This window comes from Salvelinus fontinalis, chromosome 29 (assembly GCF_029448725.1).
Source record: "Salvelinus fontinalis isolate EN_2023a chromosome 29, ASM2944872v1, whole genome shotgun sequence".
Taxonomy (NCBI): Eukaryota; Metazoa; Chordata; class Actinopteri; order Salmoniformes; family Salmonidae; genus Salvelinus; species Salvelinus fontinalis.
Window position 1 is genome coordinate 23,808,355 of NC_074693.1, and position 27,271 is coordinate 23,835,625.

Here is a 27,271-nt window from a genome sequence, read left to right on the forward strand (position 1 = left end):
TGACATCCGGTTCAGTGTCCCCTCGCCACAGTGAGTCCCTGTTGCGCTTCACACACATTTACACCACAACCCACTTACCAGATGGAAGTGAGAATAAAATAAAGTCAAATGAAGCCAATATTAGTTCATATCCATAATTTAAGAAATGGCCTCCTCGCCTTATTTCTACAATAGGAATACCAAGTCAAGAAGTAAAACGTACATCCACACAAAGAAAAAAAAAACAGCTTTAATTTCATTTCAGCCATAGTTTATCACACTGATAGTAAAAACAAAGACAGCATGATGTGAACCAGGATACAGAGAATGCGGCAGACTAACAGTTGTTCAAAAGCTTGAATATGTTCCATGATCAGTCTCAATGACTAATGAACAGATAAGGCCTGATTACAAACATGGAAACTAGATGGGCTCAAAGGCACACAAATCAACTTTATCTTTGGAAAAACGTTGATATTCATTCAGATGGTTCTCTGCTCATATCAGACATAATGTGAATGACATGGTTGACAAGTTCTTTCCATAATCATTAATCGTGTCCAAATACGACATAAGAAACTGGAGGTGTTGAGTACCATAAAGGGTCGCTCACATTACCAATAACAAAAGCAGCACAGCCATCATGTCTACTTTGTCTTTCAGACCAGATGTGTTAAGACAACTGGTGTCCTTTATCTTTACAGACTTTGAGATCACTTTCATCATGTGTGAAAGTCAATACCAACCATTTCCTGAGTTATTCAACCAAACAACACTATGAAGATATTACAACAGTTTTCAAATCATGCTTAGAATGATAAACTAAGAGGATGTGAATGATAAAAAACATTTATTATCTAAAATGTACATTACTGGAAGCAACACATGGTCAGTCCATAGAAGTAACAACAGATATTCTGATCACACAACATGCATGCTGAAATGGGCACATAATCAATAACACAGTGCAAAGTCCTCAATGCATTCTTGGACATTGAACAAGTTCTTCAAAACACCAAGCTTTCAATAAAAAAGAGAGCAATCATTCTCAATGTGCGGGGGAGCGATAGGTGCAGAGCAAGTGACTGATTGCCAAATGGTTGTTAATTATTCAAACATATTTAAAACGGTCAATAAATTGATCACATAGCGGACGAGGCGTGGATTAGGGAAGAGAAGGCGAAAGGGTTCAGCTTGTAGCCTGTTCCGCTGTAGAACTTATTCTGGAACTCCACCCTAGGAGAGAAAGAAAAATCAACAGACAATATTGCACATAATATATTTTCTCCAATCCTCCAGTCACACACTCCTCTCGTTCACTCATTCTGTCTTTCCCCCCAACCATCTCCCTCCACCCCTCAATCTCTTACCAGTGCAAACGCAAGGCATGCAGGAAGGCAGACAGGCCCTCCATGACCAGGAGGATGGAGACTGTCAGCACAGCAAAGAAGGAAAAGACTACAAACAGGACCACAGATCCCACGTAGCCTTGCCCGTTTAGGGCGATACGCATCACCATCACCCAGAGCACCTCTGACAGCTCTGGAGGGATGGAGGGGGAACACACAAAATAAGAGCTACAGCGAGTTAGTACTATTTCAAAATATGAGTCAGTTTGCGGTGAGTGACTACAAATCAGTGGAGAACGAGGGTGTGTGTGTGACTCACGTGCATGTGCAAGACTCAGGGCCCACAGTCGTAGGTAAGAGGCTGTGTTGGAGATGCAGCCTAGACAGTACTCTATGGTGTGGATGGCCTGGTGCATGAACACATCAGCAGCATCAAACTCCTACAGACACAGAGAATGTGATATTTATTAGATTTTTTTTAAAGAGGGGGAGGAGTTGAAAAGTTGTCAGACTGAGTAATACGTTAAACGCGTCATTAGCTAAGCCTCTGCGAACACAGAAATAGAGCTAGCATAGGTAACACTGTGATAACACCGCCTTTCCACCTCCTCTCTGTGACTCCCCGTCTCCACCTCTCCCTGATGAGCGTTGATGGAATTGTTCTCATCTAACAGGGGGCGGCTCTCTCCTGCCTGGAGGACACAGAATCACACCAGACCAACTCACATACAGAAGAAACAAAGTGATGCTAGATACTTACAATAAAATCAATACACTTAGCAAAAGCTCAGCCAGAGTCAAGTTGCTCACCATGTGCCAGTGGTTCCTCTTGTGGGTGATGTATTGATGGATGGGTTTCCCCAGCAGTAGGACTGGAACAGAACACAGCGCCAGCACCACAAGGACCTTCTGCACCACAATCTACAGTGCAGAGAGCGGGAGTTAGAACGTCACCACAGTGGCAGGTTGTACTTAGGGGTGAGCATGCTACCATACCATTGTTTACCTATAGATTATGTTTTCAAGGATTCAGCAAACATTAAGCATACTTTAAACAATTAAGTATTTTGTAGTGAGCCCGTTGTGTGCCCTTCCATACATATACTGTAACCGTCCCAAACAGTGGGAGGTTTCCCTACAAAACACACACCTGTCCTTTGTAGAGGGGCGGGTTTTCCTTGTTCACTGTGAATAGGAACATGTCTATGAAGTGGATGAGGATGCTGGGGGTGGAGTTAGAGTGGGCCGTGTCAAAGGCCAGCCACTTGAAGATGACCATGAAGACCAGGTAACCAAACAGACACAGCATGAAGAACAGCTCTGGGATCAGTACCAGGAATACACTGCTCAACTGGTTAAAGTGTCTGGAGGGAGAGAGAGAAAAAAAGAGAGATGGGGGAGAGAAGGATGGGCAGAGAGAGATGGGAGGGAGGAGAGAGCGATGGCCGAGAGAGAGGGATGAAAAGAGATAGCCAAAGAGGTGGGTGGGTAGAGGGAATCATAGGTTTAAGAGAAAGGAATGCATAAACAAAGGTATTGGTTTGAGTAGAGCGAGTAGGGATAGCAGGAGAGGGACGGTGAGAAAATTAGTAGATTACAGCAATTGTCCCTTGCATTTCAATACACACACACAAACTAACGTAATGTTCCCTCACTTGTAGTTGAAGAAGGACAGACAGACTCCGAAGGTCATGTGGATCACCCCGATGATGACGGACATCTTCATCTTGTAGGAGTTGAGGAACGTCAGGTGGTTGTTGGACAGACCCCAGATCTGAGGACCACACAGCACAGTTACTCATTATAACTGAGTCATGGAAACAATCACAGGGAGAATAGAGAGAGAGAAATGAGGAAGAGAGAAATTAGGAAGGGAGAGAGAGAGAGGAGGCAGTGTGGTGGATTTCCATACCGGGTCGATGCCAAAAGGATAGGGTCCTGTAAAAACCCCAGTGATGTTAGGGTCCAGGGACAGGAAGTTGTTCTCTTTAAGAGTTGTTGTACTGAGCGAGAGAGAGAGATACAGAACTAAAATATTTTAAAACAGACATGACAATCAGAAAAAGGATTGTGGCGCTGTTACGCAGGTGTGAGTGATGCGGCATGTGTCCTTACCTCCACTCTCCGCTATCGAACATGGGTCGTACGTGCCAGCCGGAGCTGAAGGGGCTGAGTCCTCTGCTGAAACACTCATTGTAGATGGCCCCAGTGTAGACAGAGAACAGTCCCATCAACAGGATCAGATAGCGTCCTCCAAACATCATCCTCCAGATCTACACCACACACAGAGACTTTATATATTAGGACTGTTCCTCTGAATCCGTATAATTGTCAGCCTCTCAATTTAAAGTGTGTTTAAAGTGTCTGTATGAAAGAGTGTGACGTATTTGTGGGCGCAACCTCATTGGTGTTGTTCCTGAGTTTGGGGTCCTTCTCCTCCAGGACCATCCAGAGGGCAGCCAGGAACATCAGCAGGCCGTGACCCACGTCCCCAAACATCACCGCAAAGAGGAAGGGGAATGTGATGATGGTGTACACGGCTATGGAGAACGGGAATAAGAGGGTTGAGCGAGAGAACAAATTTCTGAACATTTACATATACTAGAGGTGGTTCTTCCCTTGGTTGGTCTGTTGGAGGGTTGGCGGTTTGAAGTGATACATGTATTGATTGATACCTGGGTTAACCTCACGGTAACTGGCCACTCCATAAGCCTCTACGATGCTCTGGAAGCCGGCCGTGAAGGAGTTGGTAGGGAACAGGGTGGGAGGAGGGGTGGAGCATGGGAGGCGGTTATAGAACGAGTCCATCCCACTGCCACTCTTCCTCTGATAGGGGAGAGACAAGAGACAAAATGAAGGGGCTTAAAGTCGTACACTTTTGGGGTACCTTGAAAAATTACATACATTCCTCAGTTTAAACAGCATGACCAAAGACAACCCTCTCTTGTTGCCTTGCATCTTGCTTGGTTACTCAATCTCCCCTTCCCTCTTTCCTTCCCCTCCCTCACCCCTCCTTCTCTCAGGGCACTCTGTAGTTCAGGCAGCTTGCTGACGGGACACCAGGCCTCAGCGATCAGACACTTGTCGGTGACGGAGGGGCTGCAGAGGTTCAGCACAGCCTGGACAGCCTTAGACTTCTGGACCCGCACCTTCCACTGGGGCAGCACGGCTACAGCACGCACCAACAGCTGCTGGAGGTAGTGCTCTGTCTGGGACAGGACCTGGGGTAGGAGGGGGGGGGGGTGAAGGAGGACGAGGGATGGATTAGAGATGGAGTGTGAGGCAAATTTAAAAGTAAATGTTCGCTCACTGTTTGCTGTTCCCAATGTGATTCTTATTGAAGTTTGAGATACAGCAACAAAAATGAAGGTGAATGTGTTTTATACAGTGGTAGTCTGCCTTACAGATTTGATGTCTTCAATTCTGCCCTGCAGTCCCTGGAGAATCTCCTCTCTCTCCGTGGGGCTGTCGGGGTACACAAACGTCTGTGTGTGGAAGCTGGGAATGCAAGTTATTGAGGAGGTGCAAGAAAGACATGGGTTGTTAAACAAGCATAAACATGAACCACTGCAATGTGTCAAATATCACAACGAAGGAGAAGTGGACAGGTTTACTCACCAATCACAGATCTTCTTGACCTTCTGTCCGATCTGATCTCCCCAGTAGGATATGAGGAACACCGTCCACTGCATCTCCCCCTGCCATCACATCAAATATTAGAAGATTTGACTCACTGACCATCTTACTTGCTACTCTACTTTTAGTATAGAGCTCCTCTTCCTTTCTTCATCTCCTCACCGTGACAGGAAGCTCTAGTTGCTCCTCCATCTCTCTGAAGTCCACGATGATGTAACCACGGCACGCTCGCCATAGCAACCGCTCGAACGAAGGGACTTTCCAGGGGTGGACCACACCGGCCACAAAACTGCAAACGAGAGAGGGATGGGAGAAATTTAAAAAACGAGGTAAGTTGGCACAGAGAGTATGTTGACCAACTGGAAAATGGAAATCAGTCATTGTCCAGAGCCAATGTAAAAAAAAGTTAGGTGGAAAGACACTGGCAATCGCTTTGACTAATGAGGTTTACCTGAGGTGGACGTCCTGTCGGTTAGGCTCCAATATGCCTACTGTTTCCAGTGGAGGCGGCGAACCCTGTGAGAGAGAACAATGAAAATAGTTATGAGATTGTAGTTCTCCACTTTAATACATCCAAACAGTAGTTGTAGTTCTGAGGGAGTGGGTCTGGGTGGTGTAGTTCTGACCTGTGAGGAGGTGAGGGAGTGGGTCTGGGTGAGAACCCCTTTGTATTGGCTGAGCTGGGTCATCTGGGCTCTGAGACTGTCTCTGTTCCTGGACACCTCTTTGAGCTCCCTGGCCAGCCTCTCACTCTCTTCCTCAATGGTGAGTAGGTCTCTGGGCTGGGGGGCCGAGGGTGTCGGGCAGGGGGAAGGGAGGGGGCCATGGAGGGGGGGCCACAGAGACCGATTGATCTCCTGCTCCAGGAACGCTGAGTGGAGAGAAGGATGAAAAGAGAGATTGAGGGAAAGATGTAAGGAGAGAAAGTCAAATGCATAGGAGACAACTGTCAAACAATTTTCTTGTATTAGGATCGCTTTAATGAGCGGCCTTGTTTCAGGAGCCGATAGTGAGGGATCTAGATACTTACAGAAAGTTTTCTCCAGTTCCTCACATCGTCTCACCTCCCCCACAAACTTCCTCTGGAAGGAGTTGACATTGGGGTTCAACTGATTCACCACAGAGGGAAGAGTACAACAGACACAGTTAGTTACTCACCAGTTATTCACACGAGGCATTACTACACGTCAGCTAATGTCGCTAATTTCAAACTTAATAGCAAGATGGTAGAGACATTAGTCACAGCTACTGTTTCTGAGACAGTCATTCTTAGTGAAGATACAAGACAAACGAGGTCAGGGGAGAACATAACTCACATCTCTGAACTCGACCAGGCCCAGTTCTCCCAGTTCACTGACACAGTTGTAGGCTGAACCAGACTGGAGGAAGAGCTGCACCAGGCACACCTCCTGACTGCGGAACATAGAACCCATCGCCACCTAGAGATAGGCCTAGAGGGAGAGGGAAAAGGGGGGAGAGTAAGAAGGTAAAGAGACAGGGAGATGGAAAGGAGATAGGATAGAAACAGTGAATAGATAAAAGTAGTGAGGGATAAGGTGAAGAGAGAGAATGGTGTTAGTGTATGGCGGTTGCTTCAAAAATCAGGTGACCGCTGACAGTTACAGATAAGGGAAAGACAAAGTGCATTCTTCCCCTCTGACTAACTGAAAAAGTCACATGAATTGCGACAGTGGAATTTCCACTCAAGCTGCACTTCACAACTAATTAAACTCTGACCACAAGTCAGTGCAAAGGCCTCAATACACCACCCTTGATGTGGGTCACTAAAATAGGTTTAACCATATCGACATTTAGACTGGGGAGAGACTGAACCAAGATCGTCCGTGTACATTTTGGCCAATTGATTTTTTTTTTTTTTAATTTTAATGTTCCAGTTTTTGGCATATAAACATAAAAACACTTGATATTTTGAATTTCACAAGCGGGTTGGGTTAAATGTGGAATGTCTGTCACTATCCAAATGCAAACAAACACTTCCTGTTCCTTCAAAATAGCAGTTCACCCTTAATCTAATTATATTCATCTATAAAGTAATCTATTAATACATCCATCAATCCCGATAGGTATATTTCTCAATGTCTATTTAAGATAAGATAGTCACAACAATTTAATTAATACTTTTGTATCACTATGCTTTGTTTAAGGTTACATTGCATTTTAGCCACCTACCAGCAGTCAAATCCTTGCTTCCTCTGTCTTCACTTCACGGGGTACCAGTACCGAGTCGATGTGCAGGGGTACAAGGTAATTGTGGTTGATATGTACAGTTGGAGTCAGAAGTACACATACACCTTAGCCAAAAACTGAGTATAAATGTATTCACAATTCCTGACATTTAATCCTAGTAAAAATTCCCTGTCTTAGGTCAGTTAGGATCACCACTATTTTAAGAATGTGAAATGTCAGAATAATAGTAGAGAGAATGATTTATTTCAGCTTTTATTTCTTTCATTACATTTCCAGTGGGTCAGAAGTTTACATACACTCAATTAGTATTTAGTATCATTGCCTTTAAATTGTTTAACTTGGGTCAAACGTTTTGGGTAGCCTTCCACAAGCTTCCCACAATAAGTTGGGTGAATTTTGGCCCCTTCCTCCTGACAGAGCTGGTGTAACTGAGTCAGGTTTGTAGGCCTCCTTGCTCGCACACGCTTTTTCAGTTCTGCTCACTAATTTTCTATAGGATTGAGGTCAGGGCTTTGTGATGGCCACACCAATACCTTGACTTTGTTGTCCTTAAGCCATTTTGCCACAACTTTGGAAGTCTGCTTGGGGTCATTGTCCATTTGGAAAACCCATTTGCAACCAAGCTTTAACTTCCTGACTGATGTCTTGAGATGTTGCTTCAAAATATCCACATAATTGTCCTACCTCATGATGCCATCTATTTTGTGAAGTGCACTAGTCCCTCCTGCAGCAAAGCACCCCCACAACATGATGCTGCCACCCTGAGCTTCACAGTTGGGAAGGTGTTCTTTGGCTTGCAAGCCTCCCCTTTTTTCCTCCAAACATAATGGTCATTATGGCCAAACAGTTCTAATTTTGTTTCATCAGACCAGAGAACATTTCTCCAAAAAGTATGATCTTGTACTTTTCGCACCAAAGTACATTCATCTCTAGGAGACAGAATGTGTCTCCTTCCTGAGCGGTATGACAGCTGCGTGGTCCCATGGTGTTCATACTTGCAGACTATTGTTTGTACAGAGGAACTTGGTACCTTCGGGCATTTGGAAATTGCTCCCAAGGATGAACCAGACTTGTAGAGGTCTACAAATTTTTTTCTGAGCTCTTGGCTGATTTCTTTTGATTTTCTCATGATGTCAAGCAAAGAGGCACTGAGTTTGAAGATAGGCCTTGAAATACATCCACAGGTACACCTCCAATTGACTCAAATTATGTCAATTAGCCAGTCAGAAGCTTCTAAAGCATTGACATCATTTTCTGGAATTTTCCAAGCTGTTTAAAAGGCACAGTCAATTTAGTGTATGTAAACTTCTGACCCACTGGAATTGTAATACAGGAATTGTAATACAAGTGAAATAATCTGTAAACAATTGTTGGAAAAATTACTTGTGTCATGCACACAGTAGATGTCCTAACCGACTTACCAAAACTATAGTTTGTTAACAATACATTTGTGGAGTGGTTGACAAACAATTTATAATGACTCCAACCTAAGTGTATGTAGACTTCTGACTTCAACTGTACATATAGGAATGTACTGTCTAAAAATTGTACTAGCTGTCAAATCCTCACCCTCTCAAAGCACATTGGGGGAGAGGATTGAAGGTTCCTCCCATCGGGCCTCCTCCTCCGATGTGCTTTGAAAGAGGCGAGGGATGGAGGAAACAAGGACAGAGGAAGCAAGGATTTGATGGCTAGTGGGCAGGTCTGTAAAATGCAATATAACCATGAAGATAGAATGGTAATACAATAGTCTCTGTGTGTGTGTGTGTCACTCCTACTTATCATCTGCCATTTCAAAGCTGTAAATACCAACAGGGTTCCAATAGAGTCCAGGATTAATGGCTACTCATTAAGAACCCCCAGAATCATTGTTAATATCCATTAAAGCACACATGTGATTGTCAATACAATGAGTTTTAGGTCTGTGGCACAACAAACTGGAGTGAGGAGTCTGAATCAGATGACAGGGTCTGTGTCCCTTGATAGGACAGAGGGAAGAGACCCGTGCACTTGTCTCATGAAAACACTGTGATTGCACAACGTGATATATAGGCTACGATCCATGATATTCCCTATAATAAAATACATTGACACAACAATTCAATACAAAAATAAATTAATCTCCAAAATTATTTATTCAAATGAGCCTTTTCCTATAAAACCATTCAAAATAGGCTACTAAAGCTTTATTTGGCCACAGTGGATCATTAGCTTCTTTAAAATAAAATAAATTATGGATTGTTTTAAAATCGCATTGCCGACAGTCATTAGGAAAGGCAGCGCACGCAGCATAGACCAACTACAAAGTAGAGGCCCAGCCAGTCATATTGCAATATTTCAAAACATAGTTTGAAAGCAAATGGTTATTGCTGTAAAGAGAAGTAAATGAAAAGAATAGTCTGTCTTTTAGTTATAAAAATTTTCAACTTAACTGAGTGAACAACAGTATAGTCTATTTTATTGGCACCAACAGAGAGCATCAGCAATTTCCCCAGTTAGTGCACGCACACAACCACTCTTTATCATTGTTGGGTCAGTGCCACTTAAAAGATTGTTTTTGGACAATTTCCTCCTCCAGTTTAGATGGATGTCATATTCCATTTGTGTCTTCCCTTCTCGTATTATATGTTTTTATTGATCCATTTGTCAGGTTCAGCAGGCTACCTACCCTATAATTCGTCAGATTAAAAAAAATTCTGCTAATGCCTCTAGGCATAAAGTATTTTATAATTGCATTAAATGTATTTATAAAAAATAACTATCTTGACATTGATAGATAAACTACTAGCTATTAATAGATGACTAAATAGATAGTAGATTAATATAATGTTAGAAGGGTGATTGGCAAAGCGAAACCAAACCTGAACAGGCTCACAAAATCAAAAAGCCGCAAATTCGTCCAGCGTCAAATGAAAAAGTATTCATTTCGCTGGGAGAGTTACAGATGTAATCACGACAGTGTTGTTTGCAACATTGTATCTATCCAAGCTGGCAAACGTTGCCCCCTATCTTGTATGTCAAAAACAAAAAAGTTAATCCCGTTTTGCCACAACGTTTCCATGCATTGCATTAGACTAAGTTACCACAGAAACAATATAAAAATAAATTAACTTATATTAGGCTAGATATTTCCAATGTCAGCAACTCAAATAGCCCACTGGCCTACAGAATGTCCACATTTGTTGATAGAAACATTTGTTGACCGACCACACACGAATCTATCCTTTGTGAAAGCAGGTAGGAAATATACCACTTTACCTGTTTCCTTCAATCTGTCCAGCTCAATCGAAAACTTTTGTGGTGGCCGGTTGTGAGAGTTGGCTCAAGGTGATAGACCAGAACAACAAACAGCGTCAAACAAATCTGTTTTCACCGGGAAGTCACAAAGTTTCTAAACATACCGTACTGGAGCGTATTAATTTCGCCAATTCTGTTGCAAAACGTTTCTTAAACAGAATCAAATGGGGCGGGATTTATCAGAATGTGTCCAATAGAAACTCACGTTTTCATTGCTAAACTTTTTCCGTTTGCTAAGGTTGAAACAAATGATTACACCCCTCCCTGTTTTTGGTGAAATTATTTGGGAAGTACTGAGAGCATTTCCCGTTCGCTGGCTTTATGTCACGTTACTTGTTCTCACGTGACGGTAGATACATTTTGAGTGTCAAATAACCTTCCCCCCATACTTTATTTGCATAGGGGGAGATAGGTCAGAGGCCTCTGGACAGTTGACAAATATACATTTAAAAACATTTAGGATTTTCTGCCCTGCAGGCAAGTATAGTATAAAACGTCTATATTCTTCCCCTATCATCTCAGCCCAAATTTCTCAAGCAAAGCCCTATTCTAAAATCACTGACATGTACAGTGCCTTCAGAAAGTATTCACACCCCTTCACTTTTTCAAAATGTTGTGTTACAAAATGGGATTATCATGGATTTGTCTTTTTTTCAACGATCTGCACAAAATACTGTCAAAATGAGAAAAAAACATTTAAGTGATGAATAATAAAACACTAATATATCTTGATTAGATAAGTATTCAACCCCCTGAATTTGTGCTCTCCTCCGTGAGTAAGACATTTAAGTGTGTTAATCCTCGCAAGGCTGTTGGCCCAGACTGTATCCCTAGCCGCGTCCTCAAACCTGCTCCTTTTACTCTGTTCCGAACGTACTAGACGACCAGTTCTTATAACCTTTAGCCGTACCCTTATCCTACTCCTCCTCTGGTGATGTAGAGGTTAATCCAGGCCCTGTAGTGCCTAGCTCCACTCCCATTCCCCAGGTGCTCTCATTTGTTGACTTCTGTAACCATAAAAGCCTTGGTTTCATGCATGTTAACATTAGAAGCCTCCTCCCTAAGTTTGTTTTATTCACTGCTTTAGCACACTCTGCCAACAGGGATGTCCTAGCCGTGTCTGAATCCTGGCTTAGGAAGACCATCAAAACCCCTGAAATTTCTATCCCAACGATAACATTTTCCGACAAGATAGAACTGCCAAAGGGGGTGGAGCTGCAATCTACTGCAGAGATAGCCTGCAGAGTTCTGTCTTTCTATCCAGCTCTGTACCCAAACAATTCGTGCTTCTACTTTTAAAAATCCACCTTTCCAGAAACAAGTCTCTCACTGTTACCGCTTGCTATAGACCACCCTCTGCCCCCAACTGTGCCCTGGACACCATATGTGAATTGATTGCCCACCATCTATCTTCAGAGCTCATGCTGCTAGGTGACCTAAACTGGGACATCCTTAACACCCCGGCCATTCTACAATCTAAACTTGATGCCCTCAATCTCACACAAATGTTCAATGAACCTACCAGGAACAACCCCAAATCCGTAAACACGGACACCCTCATAGATATCATCCTAACCAACTTGCCCTCCAAATACACCTCTGCTGTCTTCAACCAAGATCTCAGTGATCACTGCCTCATTGCCTGCATCCGTAAATGGGTCTGCGGTCAAACGACCACCCCTCATCACTGTCAAACGCTCCCTAAAACACTTCAGCGATCAGGCATTTCTAAACGACCTGGCCCGGGTATCCTGGAAGGATATTGACCTCATCCCGTCAGTAGAGGATGCCTGGTTATTCTTTAAAAGTGCCTTCATCACCTTAAATAAGCATGCCCCATTCAAAAAAAATGGAACCAGGAACAGATATAGCCCTTGGTTCACTCCAGACCTGACTGCCCTTGACCAGCACAAAAACATCCTGTGGCGTACTGCATTAGCATCGAATAGCCCCTGTCATATGCAACTTTTCAGGGAAGTTAGGAACCAATATACACAGGCAGTTAGGAAAGCAAAGGCTAGCTTTTTCAAACAGAAATTTGCATCCTGTAGCACAAACTCAAAAAAGATCTGGGACACTGTAAAGTCCATGGAGAATAAGAGCGCCTCCTCTCAGCTGCCCACTGCACTGAGGCTAGGAAACACTGTCACCACCAATAAATCCACGATAATTGAGAATCAATTAACTGCCCTGCACCCCCCACAGCAACTCGCCCATGCCTCCCCCATTTCTCCTTCACTCAAATCCACATAGATATTCTGAAAGAGCTGCAAAATCTGGACCCTTACAAATCAACCAGGCTAGACAATCTGGACCCTCTCTTTCTAAAACTATCCGCCGAAATTGTTGCGACCCCTATTACTAGCCTGTTCAACCTCTCGTATCGTCTGAGATTGCCAAAGATTGGAAAGCTGTCGCAGTCATCCCCCTCTTCAAAAGGGAGAGACACTAGACCCAAACTGCTACAGACATATCTATCCTATCCTGCCTTTCTAAGGTCTTCGAAAGCCAAGTTAACAAAGATTACCGACCATTTCGAATCCCACCGTACCTTCTCTGCTATGCAATCTTGTGTCAGAGCTGGTCATGGGTGCACCTCAGCCACGCTCAAGGTCCTAAACGACATCATAACCGCCATCGATAAGAGACAATACTGCGCAGCCGTATTCGTCGACCTGGCCAAGGCTTTCGACTGTCAATCACCACATTCTTATCGGCGGACTCAACAGCCTTGGTTTCTCAAATGACTGCCTCGCCTGGTTCACCAACTACTTCTCTGATAGTTCAGTGTGCCAAATCAGAGGGCCTGTTGTCCGGACCTCTGGTAGTCTCTATGGGGGTGCCACAGGGTTCAATTTTCGGGCTGACTCTCTTCTCTGTATACATCAATGATGTCGCTCTGGCTCCTGGTGATTCTCTGATCCACCTCTATGCAGAGGACACCATTCTGTATACTTACGGCCCTTCTTTGGACACTTAACTAACCTCCAGAAGAGCTTCAATGCCATACAACTCTCCTTCCGTTGCCTCCAACTGCTCTTAAATGCAAGTAAAACTAAATGCATGCTCTTCAACCGATCCCTGCCCGCCCGTCCAGCATCACTACTCTGGACGGTTCTGACTTAGAACATGTGGACAACTACAAATACCCAGGTGTCTGGTTAGACTGTAAACTCTCCTTCCAGACTGACATTAAGCATCTCCAATCCAAAATTACATCTAGAACCGGCTTCCTATTTCGCAACAAAGCATCCTTCACTCACTCTGCCAAACATACCCTCGTAAAACTGACCATCCTACCGATCCTCGACTTCAGTGATGTCATTTACAAAATAGCCTCCAACACTCTACTCAACAAATTGGATGCAGTCTATCACAGTGCCATCCGTTTTGTCACAAAAGCCCCATATACTACCCACCACTGCAACCTGTACGCTCTCGTTGGCTGGCCCTCACTTCATACTCGTCGCCAAACCGACTGGCTCCAGGTCATCTACAAGACTTTGCTAGGTAAAGCCCCGCCTTATCTCAGCTCACTGGTCACCATAGCAGCACCCACTAATAGCACGCGCTCCAGCAGCTATATTTCACTGGTCAACCCCAAAGCCAATTCCTCACCCCCAAAGCCAATTTCCTTCCAGTTCTCTGCTGCCAATGACTGGAACGAACTGCAAAAATCACTGAAGCTGGAGACTCATATCTCCCTCACTAACTTTAAGCACCAGCTGTCAGAGCAGCGCACAGATCACTGCACCTGTACATAGCCCATCTAACTACCTCATCCCCATACTGTATTTATTTATTTTGCTCCTTTGCACCCCAGTATCTCTACTTGCACATTCATCTTCTGCACATCTATCACTCCAGTGTTTAATTGCTATATTGTAATAAAGGTTAAATAAATAAAAATGCTGTTCTATGACTACAGCTCAGCCTTCAACACCATAGTACCCTCCAAGCTCATTATTAAGCTCGTAGCCCTGGGTCTGAACCCCACCCTGTGCAATTGGGTCCTGAACTTCCTGACAGACCGCCCCCAGGTGGTGAAGGTAGGAAACCACTCCTCCACTATGCTTATCCTCAACACTGGGGCCCCACAAGGGTGCGTGCTCAGCCCCCTCCTGTACTCCCTGTTCATCCATGACTGCGTGTCCACGCACGCCTCCTACTCAATCATCAAGTTTGCAGACGACACAACAGTAGTAGCTGATTAAGATAACTCCAATTTGCATACCGCCCCAACAGATCCACAGATGATGCAATCTCTATTGGACTCCACACTGCCCTTTCCCACCTGGACAAAAGGAACACCTATGTGAGAATGCTATTCATTGACTACAGCTCAGTGTTCAACACCATAGTGCCCTCAAAGCTCATCAATAAGCTAAGGACCCTGGGACTAAACACCTCCCTCTGAAACTGGATCCTGGACTTCCTGACGGGCCGCCCCCAGGTGGTGAGGGTAGGTAGCAACACATCTGCCACGCTGATCCTCAACACTGGAGCCCCCAGGGGTGCGTGCTCAGTCCCCTCCTGTACTCCCTGTTCACTCATGACTGCACGGCCAGGCTCGACTCCAAAACCATCATTCAATTTGCCAATGACACAACAGTGGTAGGCCTGATCAATGACAACGAGACAGCCTTTAGGGAGGAGGTCAGAGACCTGGCCGTGTGGTGCCAGGACAACAACCTCTCCCTCAACATGATCAAGACAAAGGAGATGATTATGGACTACAGGAAAAAGAGGACCGAGCACGCCCCCATTCTCATCGACAGGGCTGCAGTGGAGCAGGTTGAGAGCTTCAAGTTCCTTGGTGTCCACATCACCAACAAACTAACATGGTCCAAGCACACCACGACAGTCGTGAAGCAGACACGACAAAACCTATCCCCCCTCAGAAGACTGAAAAGATTTGGCATGGGTCTTCAGATCCTCAAAAGGTTCTATAGCTGCACCATTGAGAGCATCCTGACTGTTTGCATGACTGCCTGGTATGGCAATTGCTCGGTCTTCGACCGCAAGGCACTACAGAGAGTAGTGCGAACGGCCCAGTACATCACTGGGGCCAAGCTTCCTGCCATCCAGGACCTCCATACCAGGCGGTGTCAGAGGAAGGCCATAAAAATTGTCAAAGACTCCAGCCACCCTAGTCATAGACTGTTCTCTCTGTTGCCGCACGAAAAGCGGTACCGGAGCGCCAAGTCTAGGCCTAAGATGCATCTAAACAGCTTCTACCCAAAGCCATGACTCCTGAACATATAGTCAAATGGCTAGCCAGACTATTTGCATTGCCCCCCCCCCCCCCACCCCACTCTCTGTTTTCATCTATGCATAGTCACTTTAATTTACTCTACCTACATGTACATACTACCTCAACTAACCAGTGCCCCCGCCCATTGACTCCCATTGACTCTGTACCGGCACCCCCCGTATATACTGTTATTTTTTTACTGCTGCTCTTTAATTACTTGTTCCTTTTATCTCTTCTTATCAGTATTTTTTGAAACTACACAGTTAGGGGCTCGTAAATAAGCATTTTACTGCAAGGTCTACACCTGTTGTATTCGGCGCATGTGACTAATACAATTTGATTACCAATGATGACAGGACAGCCTACATGGAGGTGAGGGCCCTGGTGGAGCAGTGCCAGGAAAATAACCTCTAAACGTTAACAAAACGAAGAAACTGATCGTGGACTTCAGGAGATAGAGGGAGCACGCCCACATCGACGGGGCCGCAGCGGAGAAGGTGAAAAGCGTCAAGTTCCTCAGAGTACACGTCACTGACCATTTTAAATGTTCCACCCACACAGACAGTGTGGTGAAGGCCGCGCAACAGCGCCTCTTCAACCTCAGGAGGCTGAAGAAATTTGGCTTGGCCTCTAAGACCCTCACAAACTTTTACAGATGCAGCATTGAGAGCATCCTGTTGGGCTGTACCATCACCTGGTACGGCAACTACACCACCCGCTGGTCTCTCCAGAGGGTGGTGCGGTCTGCCCAATTCATCACCGGGGGCACACTGCTTGCCCTCCAGGACACCTACTGCACCCGATGCTACAGGAAGGCCAAAAAGATCATCAAGGACATCAACCACCCGAGCCACGGCCTGTTCACCCCGTTATCATCCAGAAAGCGAGGTCAGTACAACTGCATTAAAGCAGTGACCGGAGAGACTGAAAAACAGCTTCTATCTCAAGGCCATCAGACTGTTAAACAGCCACCACTATCCGTCCTCCACCCAGTACCCTGCTCTGAACTTAGTGACAGTCACTAGCCGGCTACCACCCGGTTGCTCAACACTGCACGTTAGAGGCCGCTGCCCTATGTACAGTGCATTCGGAAAGAATTCAGACCCCTTCCTTTTTTCCACATTTTGTTACGTTACAGCCTTATTCTAAAATTGATAAAATAATTCCGACCCTCATACTACAAACAATACCCCATAATGACAAAGGGATAACAAGTTTTTAGAAATGTTTGCACATTTATTAAAAATAAAAACAGATACCTTATTTGCATAAGTATTCAGACCCTTTGCTATGAGACTCAAAATTGAGCCCAGGTGCATCCTGTTTTTATTGATCATCCTTGAGATGTCTCTACAACTTGGAGTCCACTTGTGGTACATTTAATTGATTGGACATGATTTGGAAAGGCACACACACTGTCTATATAAGGTCCCACAGTTGACAGTGCATTTCAGAGCAAGAACCAAGCCACGGGGTCGAAGGAATTGTCCATAGAGCGCCGAAACAGGATTGTGTCGAGGCACAGACCTGGGGAAGGATACTAAAACATTTATGTAGCATTGAAGGTCCCCAAGAACACAGACCTTCGCCATTCTTAAATGGAAGAAGCTAGGAACCACCGAGACTCTTCCAAGAGCTGACCGCCCGGCCAAACTGAGCAATCGGGGGAGAAGGGCCTTGGTCAGGGGGATGACCAAGAACCCGATGGTCACTCTGACAGAACTCCAGAGTTCCACTGTACAAATGGGAGAACCTTCCAGAAGGACGACCATCTCTGCAGCATTCCTCCAATCAGGCTTTTATGGCCAGACAGAACTCACTACTCAGTAAAAGACCCATGATCAGCCCGCTTGGAGTTTGCCAAAAGGCACATAAATGACTCAGACCATGAGAAAAAAGATTCTCTGGTCTGACAAAACCAAGATTGAACTCTTTCACTTGAATGCCAAGAGATATTCAAGGGCTGCTTTTTAAATGTTTACCCGTCTACCAATAGCTGCCCTTCATTGCAAGGCATTGGAAAACCTCCCTGGTCTGTGGTTGAGTCTTCTTGAAATTCACTGCTCAACTGTGTGGGGTACAGAAGAGATTACGTAGTCATTAAAAAAATAATGTTAATCACTTATTGCACACCGAGTCCATTCAACAAAGCACATTTTTACTTCTGAACGTATTTAGGCTTGCCATAAAGGGTTGAATACTTATTGACTCACGAAATTTCCATTTTTAATATATATATTTTTTTTAACGATCCACGTTGACATTATTGGGTATTGTATGTCGGCCAATGACAAAAACCATATAAATGCAATCCATTTTAAATTCGGTCTGTAATAACTAAACATGGATAAAGTCAAGGGGTGTGAATAATTTCCAAATGCACTGTACAGAGCACACTGAATCTTTGAGATCAAAGTCATATTGGTGCCTCTGACAGGCTGAATCGACAACTGGAGGCATATACAATACATTCCATTGATCAAGCAAATAGCTGGCTGTTTTTACATAAAACACTTCATTTATTGAGGTGCAAAAAGCGTGGAAGAGAATTCAAGGGACTAAGTAGCCAGCAGATCCGACCTGCCTGTTTACAGCTGTACTAGGGTCAGACAGCATTCCTGTGCAGATTAAGACGAGCCGGCGCCAGATATGGCCCGGAAAACGTATCTCAATCCAGGGATGAGAAATACATTGTACACTGAATTGTCCCATTATCCCAACTGTTAAAGAGTGAACGACTGCTACTTCTTCCGGAAAACTGTCTTTTCCGTCCTCATGCTAGGTAACAGAAGTCACAGCAGCCATTTTGGAATGGCAGTGTTAGTCAATCAGCTCCTTTGTTGTTCAACACGAAATGCCATTCCAAAATGGCTGCTGTGGCTTCTGCTACTAAAACTAGCAGTGTTCAATCTCCGCGGTGTCTTAATCTACACAAGAATGCTGTCCAACCCTGTAAGCAAGCTGGTCAGATCGCCTGGCTATGGATGAACACATCAATACAGGGAATTGGCTTATACAATGTGACAGAACTTAGTTAAAACAAAAATACAATTTCAACAGAAGATTACTGTTGGTCTAACCAGCAAAGGAGAACAGAGATTTGGGGAGTTATTTACGGAGAATAAATGAAGGGGAAACCTAAATACTTCAGCACCTGTTCCTCCACCCACCCTGGGATCCTAAATTACTACAGATCAACACAAATGTATTTTTTTTTTTTAAATGCTAAGACCATCAACTGCTGGTAAATGTGACTGAAAAGCTCCTGCCTAGGGCCAGTCAACCCACTACATTCGGATCACTGGTCCATATTTCTCAAACCCCAAACCCGACTGCAGCCGAGTCAAATTTGTCGCACAGGTCTAGACCTTATCCTCTCTTTCACTTCCTTTATCTGTCTGTCTGTACTAATTTACAGGCTGTAGAACTTAAGGCTTCTGTCCATTCCGGCAGAGGAAAGGAACTGAGCATTGTCTCCAAACGCCACGCCGGTCACCAGGCCAGAGTGGTCTGGAAAAAGAGGGAAGACAGACATGATTAAAGATGGGAAAAAGAGCAACATGAAGGTGACTACTGTAAAATGAGGCATGCCATATGACACAGTTTTTGTTAACCATGTGTACATATGTATGAGTTGTTTTATCACTGGTGAGCAAACAAGGTCAGGTGAAGGTTGAATGTGGATAGAAAATGTAAGAGGCTATGAATGTTTCTCACCGCTGAAGTTTAGGACCTCCGACCACTGCTTGCAGATGTACACCCTGATGTCAGATCCACCCACAGCCAAGTACGTACCACTCTGATCAAACACCAGAGACTTAACCTGAGAGAGAGAGAGAGAATAAGGTTCCACTGAAAAACTCCACAATAAATAATTATGTTATTCGCAGTAAATGAATTAGTCATATGTGTCCGACAGATGGGGAATACTGTGGCTAGCAGACTGCACGGTCGCTCATTCTCACTTCGTAGTTGTTGTCCAGGGCGATGGTCTTGAAGTTCTTCAGTTTCCTCAGATCCCACAGCTTCACAGAGCTGTCCTGGGCACCTGGAGCAGAGAGAGAGAGACTGGGTCAGGTCATGAGAAATACATCACACTGTTTTGACATTACATTTCAGATTGTTTATCAATTCAAAGGGCTTTATTGGCATGGGAAACATGTTTACATTGCCAAAGCAAGTGAAATAGATAATTAAAGTGAAATAAACAAATCAGAAATTAACAGTAAACATTAAACCTACAAGTTTAAAAGGAATAGAGACATTATTATGGCTGTGTACAGTGTTGTAACAATGTTCAAATAGTTACAGTACAATCTATTGGCTCGGTGGTTGGAGAGACTGACCTGTGGCCAGGTAGTATCCGTTCTCAGAGAAGGCGATGGAGGTGACAGGACCGGAGTGACCGGGAAAGTTGGCCACGTTGGTGCGCTCCTTCAGATCCCAGATCTTGATTTGGGAGTCAGCTGTTCCCGTCCCGAAGATCAGACCGTCAGGGTGGAACTGAGCACAAGTCAGAGCTGGGGAGAAGGGGGGATAAATATGTAACAGGGAAAACCGGAACCCAGTTTCCGTACTGTGTCAAGCACAAACACACTTACCAACACCAGCAGCCTCATCAGTGACTTTGGTAAGGACTCGGCCAGTTTGGATGTCAGAGAAGGCCCAGTACTGAGAGAGAGAGAAGAGTATTAACACACATCCAGACCTGCCAACTTTTTAGAGTACCAGACGCGCGCGGCAAATTGGAGATTCAAATCGCACACCTAGCAAGTGCCGAATTGGGGTTCTTTCCCCAGCACAATCGTGCTCGCACTGTTTGTGAGTCTGATCACAATTATAATCAACACTAAAAGCAAAATCATTTTGAAAACAAAAACAAATGATCAGGTCGACACAGACCGCAAACTGGCTACACAAAGCTTAAGTAGGCCACCGCAAAGGGAATCTGACCTCTGTTCACTAGGCCACCGCAAAGGGAATCTGACCTCTGTTCACTAGGCCACCGCAAAGGGAATCTGACCTCTGTTCACTAGGCCACCGCAAAGGGAATCTGACCTCTGTTCACTAGGCCACCGCAAAGGGAATCTGACCTCTGTTCACTAGGCCACCGCAAAGGGAATCTGACCTCTGTTCACTAGGCCACCGCAAAGGGAATCTGACCTCTGTTCACTAGGCCACCGCAAAGGGAATCTGACCACTGTTCACTAGGCCACCGCAAAGGGAATCTGACCTCTGTTCACTAGGCCACCGCAAAGGGAATCTGACCTCTGTTCACTAGGCCACCGCAAAGGGAATCTGACCTCTGTTCACTAGGCCACCGCAAAGGGAATCTGACCTCTGTTCACTAGGCCACCGCAAAGGGAATCTGACCTCTGTTCACTAGGCCACCGCAAAGGGAATCTGACCTCTGTTCACTAGGCCACCGCAAAGGGAATCTGACCTCTGTTCACTAGGCCACCGCAAAGGGAATCTGACCTCTGTTCACTAGGCCACCGCAAAGGGAATCTGACCTCTGTTCACTAGGCCACCGCAAAGGGAATCTGACCTCTGTTCACTAGGCCACCGCAAAGGGAATCTGACCTCTGTTCACTAGGCCACCGCAAAGGGAATCTGACCTCTGTTCACTAGGCCACCGCAAAGGGAATCTGACCTCTGTTCACTAGGCCACCGCAAAGGGAATCTGACCTCTGTTCACTAGGCCACCGCAAAGGGAATCTGACCTCTGTTCACTAGGCCACCGCAAAGGGAATCTGACCGCTGTTCACTAGGCCACCGCAAAGGGAATCTGACCGCTGTTCACTAGGCCACCGCAAAGGGAATCTGACCTCTGTTCACTAGGCCACCGCAAAGGGAATCTGACCTCTGTTCACTAGGCCACCGCAAAGGGAATCTGACCGCTGTTCACTAGGCCACCGCAAAGGGAATCTGACCACTGTTCACTAGGCCACCGCAAAGGAAATCTGACCTCTGTTCACTAGGCCACCGCAAAGGAAATCTGACCTCTGTTCACTAGGCCACCGCAAAGGGAATCTGACCGCTGTTCACTAGAAGAGTCCTCTGTTTCAGCCAATGTAAAGGTGCCTATTGGATTTCTTTGCAGCGCATAGATCATTTAAGATTTTAGAAATTGATAAAATCTCAAATCTAGTGCCAAGGCATTTTAGAAGCATTGCCTCTATAGATAATACCGGACACTCGATTGTGCAGTCTTCTAAACTCCACTCAATTTAAGATGTTTATATTTGATTATACCTTTGTAATGCTTTTTGTGACGCGGATCATAATTACAGTCACAGTGTCAGGTTGCGTGATCCTCGTAATATTATGTGGAAAATACAACTAATGGGACGAGGAATAAAATGTATATCACACTCGCACAAATGAGACCAGCTATTTTTCCTATTTGCATTTAATTTCTTTCACTAGCAAATGCGAGTAAACTGCTGGCACTTTAGAGCCCACTGAATGTCCATCTTAGGTTCGCCAACGTTAGCTTGAAACAATTAGTGTTTACCTTTCCGCAACACACAGTCGAAAGCGATTTGTCCACGTGTTTACGCACAGCTGACAGTCAGGAAACTCAGCATCACAACAAACAGGGGGGGCAGAAACGTCCAATAATGATGTATTATTCTCCATGTCCGTTGACAAACTCCATACATGTGTGTTGCAGCTCGAGAATCAGGATGTTACATTTACCCAGTGGATTTACTTTATTACAACGTAAAAAATAATAATAATCAGGCCCTAGTCATTTCTGAGTACTTTTAACTCTGATCTCGTACCTGCGTACATGGACAGAGAATTGCGTAGTTGGTACGCAAAACACGTGCATGTTGGCCGGTCTGCACATCCACCAACACAGAGGTGCCATCATTTACTATTGACAACAGTACAGCTGGTGCATTCTATTCCACAGACCAGGGGACCCGAGTGTTGGGACAATACGGTGGGCTTGGGTGCTGGGACAATACGGGGGACTGACCTGGTCCTCGGAGGAGCTAAGCAGGTAGTCTCCGGTGGCGTGAAGTGACAGCCCGGTCACGCTCGCCTCGTGAGCTCTCACCACCTGGACACAGTTGCCCCCGGTAACAGACCACACCCGGATGGTGCTGTCTGGAGAGGCAGAGAACACCACCGACTGGAGAGGAAAGAAAGACAGAAAATATAAATGAATTAAATAGTGTGGAAGGAAATTAGGCAAGTTAGTTGGTGCAGGTTACAAACTAGAACACAGCACATGTTCAACCAGGCACACAGATCAAGTCATCTTTTAAGTCCTTTACTTAGAATTTCACTGTATGCACAATGCTACTTCATACAGAGGTTCTCTTAGATCCTATGTTCTAAAAGTTCCACCCAAGACAGGTGTATAGACACGTATAGTTACCTGGGAGGGGTGGTAGATGACAGAGGTGACCTTCTTGGTGTGACCCTTGAGGGTGGCGATGATCTGCTCCTCCTTCTTATCAAACACAACCACGTTCTTATCAGCCCCTCCTGGCAACACAGAATACAGTCATCATGTACACTGTTTAGATATGCAAGAAAGAGATGTGGGGGAGAATGAAAAAATTTTTTTTTTAAAGAGGGTGCTTACCAGTGAGTACTTTGTTAGTATCTGAAGGACAGATGTCCATACACAGGATTCCTGGGACACTGGCACTATGAAGACCCTGAAAGATTCAAAAGAACAGACAGTTCAGGGCAACCTTGGATAGTACTCAGCAGCTCAGTCAGTCCAACTACAGGTTACTAGACAGACAGTGGTACTCACAGCGTGGGAAGCCACTTGTCGGTACTTGCTCAGATCCTCAGCCCTGACCAGCTCCTCTGGCACAGTCTTGCCTCTCTGGTTAGGGAGTGAGAAGGGAGGAGTGAGCAAACATAAAGGACTAAATGAGAGGGTGTATTAAAAGATTGAGTGGTTTGATCATTCATCTGTGCAACCCTACAACGCATGAGACAACTTCCTGAATTAAAATCTGACCTTCTTTCTCTCTGTGGTAAGGACGGTTGCCTTATCTTGTAGCTGAAAACAAAGCAGCAGAGAAGCAAGAAAGATGTTAATCACAATTCAATGAATCACAAATCCATTCCCATATTGGGAGGGTCACAGTAATGAGAACACTAATCACATTGGATTAACTTCTTATGGCTGCAAGGCAAAGTGTTGAGTAGCCAGTGAAATCGTGCCCATTTCAAACGGCCTGCTACTCAAATCTTGCTCGTACAATATGAATATTATTATTCTTATTGGATAGAAAACACTTTCTACTTTCTGAAAGTTGGAATTATTTCTCTGAGTGAAACAGAAGTCCTTCTGCAGCACTTTTCCTGAACAGGAAGTGAAATGTCAGAAATCGATGCTCTTTTCAACTTGATGCCTATACATGGTCTTGACACTTAGGAGTCTACTTACACTCTATACGCCTTCCTATTGGTGTAAAGAGGATGTCAGAGAATACATTTTTGTGCTCATCTTGTTCTGTGGTGGGAAAAAACCTATTTCTTTGACGTGACCGTCCACTTCCGGTACTCTGAAGGAAGTGGGATTGACTTCTGTTTTGCCTTCGTAACGAACGGCTAACATCTCCGGCTCTATTTTTTTTTTTATACATGTGACCATATCATCGTAATGTATGTTTTTTCAATATAGTTTAATCAGATTATTGAAACTTTATTCGGGAGTTTTGCCGTGTTCCGTCCTCTGACTGTTTACGTTGGAGAAATTTATGCCACTCGGCTAGTGCCAATGCTAATTGAAGAGGGAAATTTGCCATTCTGAATCGAAACAACGACTCATCTGGACAGAGGACACCTTCTTCAACATTCTGATGATAGATCAGCAAAAGTAAGACCCATTTTATGATGTTATTTCATATATCTGTCGTGCATGTGAACTGGCTGTGGGCGCCCAATTGTGTCTGTCTATTGTAGCTACGCTAATATAGCGATACATTTTGTTTTCGCTGTAAAACATTTAATAAATCGGAAATATTGTTTGGAATCACAAGATGCCTGTCTTTCAATTGCTGCAGACTATGTATTTTTCAGAAATGTTTTATGATGAGTAATTAGCTATTTGACGTTGGTGTCTGTAAATATTATGGCTGCTTTCGGTGCAATTTCGGATTGTAGCTGAAATGTAAGCTATGGTTTATACATGAAATATGCAAATTTTTCGAACAAAACATATGCTATACAATAAATATGTTATCAGACTGTCATCTGATCAATTTGTTTCTTGGTTAGTGGCTATTTATATCTTTATTTGGTCGAATTTGTGATAGCACCTGATGGAGTAAGAAACTGATGGAGTTAGAAAGTTGTGTCTTTTGCTAACGTGGTTAGCTAATAGATTTACATATTTTGTCTTCCCTGTAAAACATTTTAAAAATCGGACATATTGGCTTGATTCACAAGATGTGCACCTTTCATCTGGTGTCTTGGACTTGTTAATGTGTGAAAGTTAAATATTAAAAAAAAAAATAGATTTTGAATTTCGCGCCCTGCACTTTGAGCTGGATGTTGTTATAAGTGTACCGGTGTCGGGCTGCCCCCGTAAAAGGTTAAGAGAGGGGAAAAAATATCTTACCTTCTGGATGATCTCTGGGGTCATTCCCACCTGCTCACTAACCTCCATGGGCTCCCCACCTGCACCCTGCGAGAGGTAAACCAACACAGAGAAGACGAGTTAGAAAAGAGAAAGACAGCATGTATCCTCAGTCTTTGATGGACAGGAATCCTGTTTGATGGATGGGAATCTTGGTCAATCACTCACCCCAGTGGCAGGCTGAGAGGCAGGCATAGCCTGAGGGGCGACCAATCCGGCTTGGGGCTTGAGTGTGGCCAGGGCTGTAGAATGGGAGAATGGGCACAGAGTAAGCATTGGCTTTCACAGGTCAGTGAATGAGAGAAGATGAGGGGGGAAAAACATCAGACTATAGAGAACCCCACCAAGGCTTCCTTTCCTCTCTCTTACCCTCTCTGGCTGCAGTAACCTCCTTGGTGAGACGGGCGATGACTCTGCAGGCTGCGTCATGCTGGTAGAGGGCGTGAGAGAGCTCCTGGCGAGTCGTCTGCAGCTGCTGCCTCAGAGTGAAACTGTGGAGCATCACCGCATCCTTGAAAGAGAGAGAGGGGGAAGACATTGAGGGAGAGATTCAACACGACTGAGGAACAGTACTTGGCTGTAACACTGTTCACAGTCAGACCACAAACTTCTGGCGGTCTAGACACTCACCCACTCATCTTGCAGAGACTTGAGTATGGCAGGAATACTGGTAGCGGAGGCAGCCTTTGGTCGGATAGGATGAGACACTGGGCAACAGAAGAAGGGGCAGCAAAAACAATGATTTCAAATCAATAACTAAATATTTGAAAACACTGAACCAACTTAGTTCTCCTTAAGCCAAAACTAAAATAATTTGATGTGATTGACCCTACACGATTACGTTAACCGTTTACTCCTGCCCTCTGTTTACCTTTAATATCGATAAGTTGCTCCTCGGACAGTGGTTGGCCGTTCATGGGGTCAACCCCATTCTCCGCGATGAACTTCTCGATCAGTCGGCGCTCGAACACCTGGTTGGACACCGGGGACACGCAGGGGTGCTCCGGGACCTCATTGGAAACTGAGTAGAGGGAGGAAGTTTAAATCAACGTGGACTCAGAGCATTCCATATTATTCTGTACACTCAAATGTATAAATAAAAACATATTGTAAAAAATGTATTTGTTAAGTATTTTAGTTTCAAAACGTACTGTTACCAATTTGCAAAACGTATGATATGTTACGTATGATATGTCGCTTACGCTAAATAGGCAGCTAATGCTAACGTTAGCTAGCTCTAGGGTTAAGGTTAGGAGTTAGTACTAAGTAGTTGTAAAGTAGCTAAAACGTAGTAAGTTAATAATCAGCTAAAATGCTAAAGTTGTCCATGATGAGATTCGAAAACAACATTTTGGTTGCTATAGGTTTGCGTACTCAAATTTCAAAACTAACATAACACTAATTTGAGAGTCCCGGATGTACGTGTACTATGTTACGTCTAGTCTATGAGACCAGTCTGAGTAAGTGGATAGTACAATTTTAATATCATGAATAGATCCAATACTGTTACGGTTAACTAATATAGCTAAATAGTAAGCCACCATGAATACCATGTTGTGACAGATTACAATCAACTACAAGTAAACGTTAGCGTTGCACACTGTTAGCTAGCCAATGCTAACGTTAGCTAGCTCATTTATCGAGAAGCATGTTCAACTTACTTGCGCAAACCAAAGACATCTTTCAAGTGCACGTCCCTCCACAGCCAAGCACGAACCGTTGGTGTTACTTTTGATGACAAACTATCTTGAAATGTTTTGCCTAAAAGGCAACTAACGTTATTGTGCCTACTTTATTTTTGGTCCAGTTTTGCACGCTGGGGTTTCATTGCCGCTTCAAAAACATTGCATGCTGGGATAGTATCAGTTCTCCAACGCGGGCTCTTCTTCGTTTTGTTTTCAGCTCATTCAAACAATAATGTATATCACA

General features: G+C 44.5%; 2 protein-coding genes across 2 annotated transcripts; both read right to left on the reverse strand.

The window, feature by feature from the left end:
- Nucleotides 1–209: 209 nt before the first annotated feature.
- On the reverse strand, nucleotides 210–15,475 carry LOC129827650 (V-type proton ATPase 116 kDa subunit a 3-like). The gene is made up of 20 exons (XM_055888682.1): nucleotides 10,431–15,475; nucleotides 6,281–6,415; nucleotides 5,995–6,073; nucleotides 5,591–5,835; nucleotides 5,416–5,480; nucleotides 5,127–5,253; nucleotides 4,947–5,026; nucleotides 4,733–4,826; nucleotides 4,337–4,549; nucleotides 4,004–4,154; nucleotides 3,729–3,868; nucleotides 3,444–3,601; nucleotides 3,241–3,331; nucleotides 2,984–3,102; nucleotides 2,479–2,692; nucleotides 2,139–2,249; nucleotides 1,934–2,020; nucleotides 1,648–1,768; nucleotides 1,350–1,521; nucleotides 210–1,215 (listed from the first exon to the last, which is right to left on the reverse strand). The coding sequence occupies exons 2-20, from the start codon at nucleotides 6,395–6,397 to the stop codon at nucleotides 1,122–1,124; spliced, it is 2,478 nt and encodes an 825-aa protein (XP_055744657.1). The 5' UTR covers nucleotides 6,398–6,415; nucleotides 10,431–15,475; the 3' UTR covers nucleotides 210–1,121.
- A 2,744-nt stretch (nucleotides 15,476–18,219) lies between these two features.
- Nucleotides 18,220–27,200, reverse strand: LOC129827659 (pre-mRNA-processing factor 19-like). The gene is made up of 16 exons (XM_055888702.1): nucleotides 27,004–27,200; nucleotides 26,214–26,363; nucleotides 25,973–26,049; nucleotides 25,712–25,853; nucleotides 25,511–25,584; nucleotides 25,325–25,390; nucleotides 23,717–23,758; nucleotides 23,504–23,578; nucleotides 23,327–23,402; nucleotides 23,117–23,226; nucleotides 22,712–22,867; nucleotides 20,325–20,394; nucleotides 20,070–20,243; nucleotides 19,689–19,771; nucleotides 19,441–19,546; nucleotides 18,220–19,233 (listed from the first exon to the last, which is right to left on the reverse strand). Exons 1-16 carry the CDS (start codon nucleotides 27,020–27,022, stop codon nucleotides 19,136–19,138), a joined length of 1,518 nt encoding a protein of 505 aa, XP_055744677.1. The 5' UTR covers nucleotides 27,023–27,200; the 3' UTR covers nucleotides 18,220–19,135.
- Between the last annotated feature and the right edge of the window lie 71 nt (nucleotides 27,201–27,271).

What these genes read in the sequence shown, in the direction of transcription:
- LOC129827659 (XM_055888702.1), bottom strand. An exon ending in AGTCTCTGCAAGATGAGTGG is followed by an intron (nt 25,854 to 25,972) that starts GTGAGTGTCTAG and finishes CTCTCTTTCAAG; the next exon opens with GATGCGGTGATGCTCCACAG. An exon ending in CCCCAGAGATCATCCAGAAG is followed by an intron (nt 23,759 to 25,324) that starts GTAAGATATTTT and finishes CTTTGTTTTCAG; the next exon opens with CTACAAGATAAGGCAACCGT.
- LOC129827650 (XM_055888682.1), bottom strand. Translation starts at nt 6,397, where the DNA reads ATGGGTTCTATGTTCCGCAGTCAGGAGGTGTGCCTGGTGCAGCTCTTC. An exon ending in GCCTGGTCGAGTTCAGAGAT is followed by an intron (nt 6,074 to 6,280) that starts GTGAGTTATGTT and finishes GTGGTGAATCAG; the next exon opens with TTGAACCCCAATGTCAACTC. An exon ending in AACTAGAGCTTCCTGTCACG is followed by an intron (nt 5,027 to 5,126) that starts GTGAGGAGATGA and finishes ATGTGATGGCAG; the next exon opens with GGGGAGATGCAGTGGACGGT.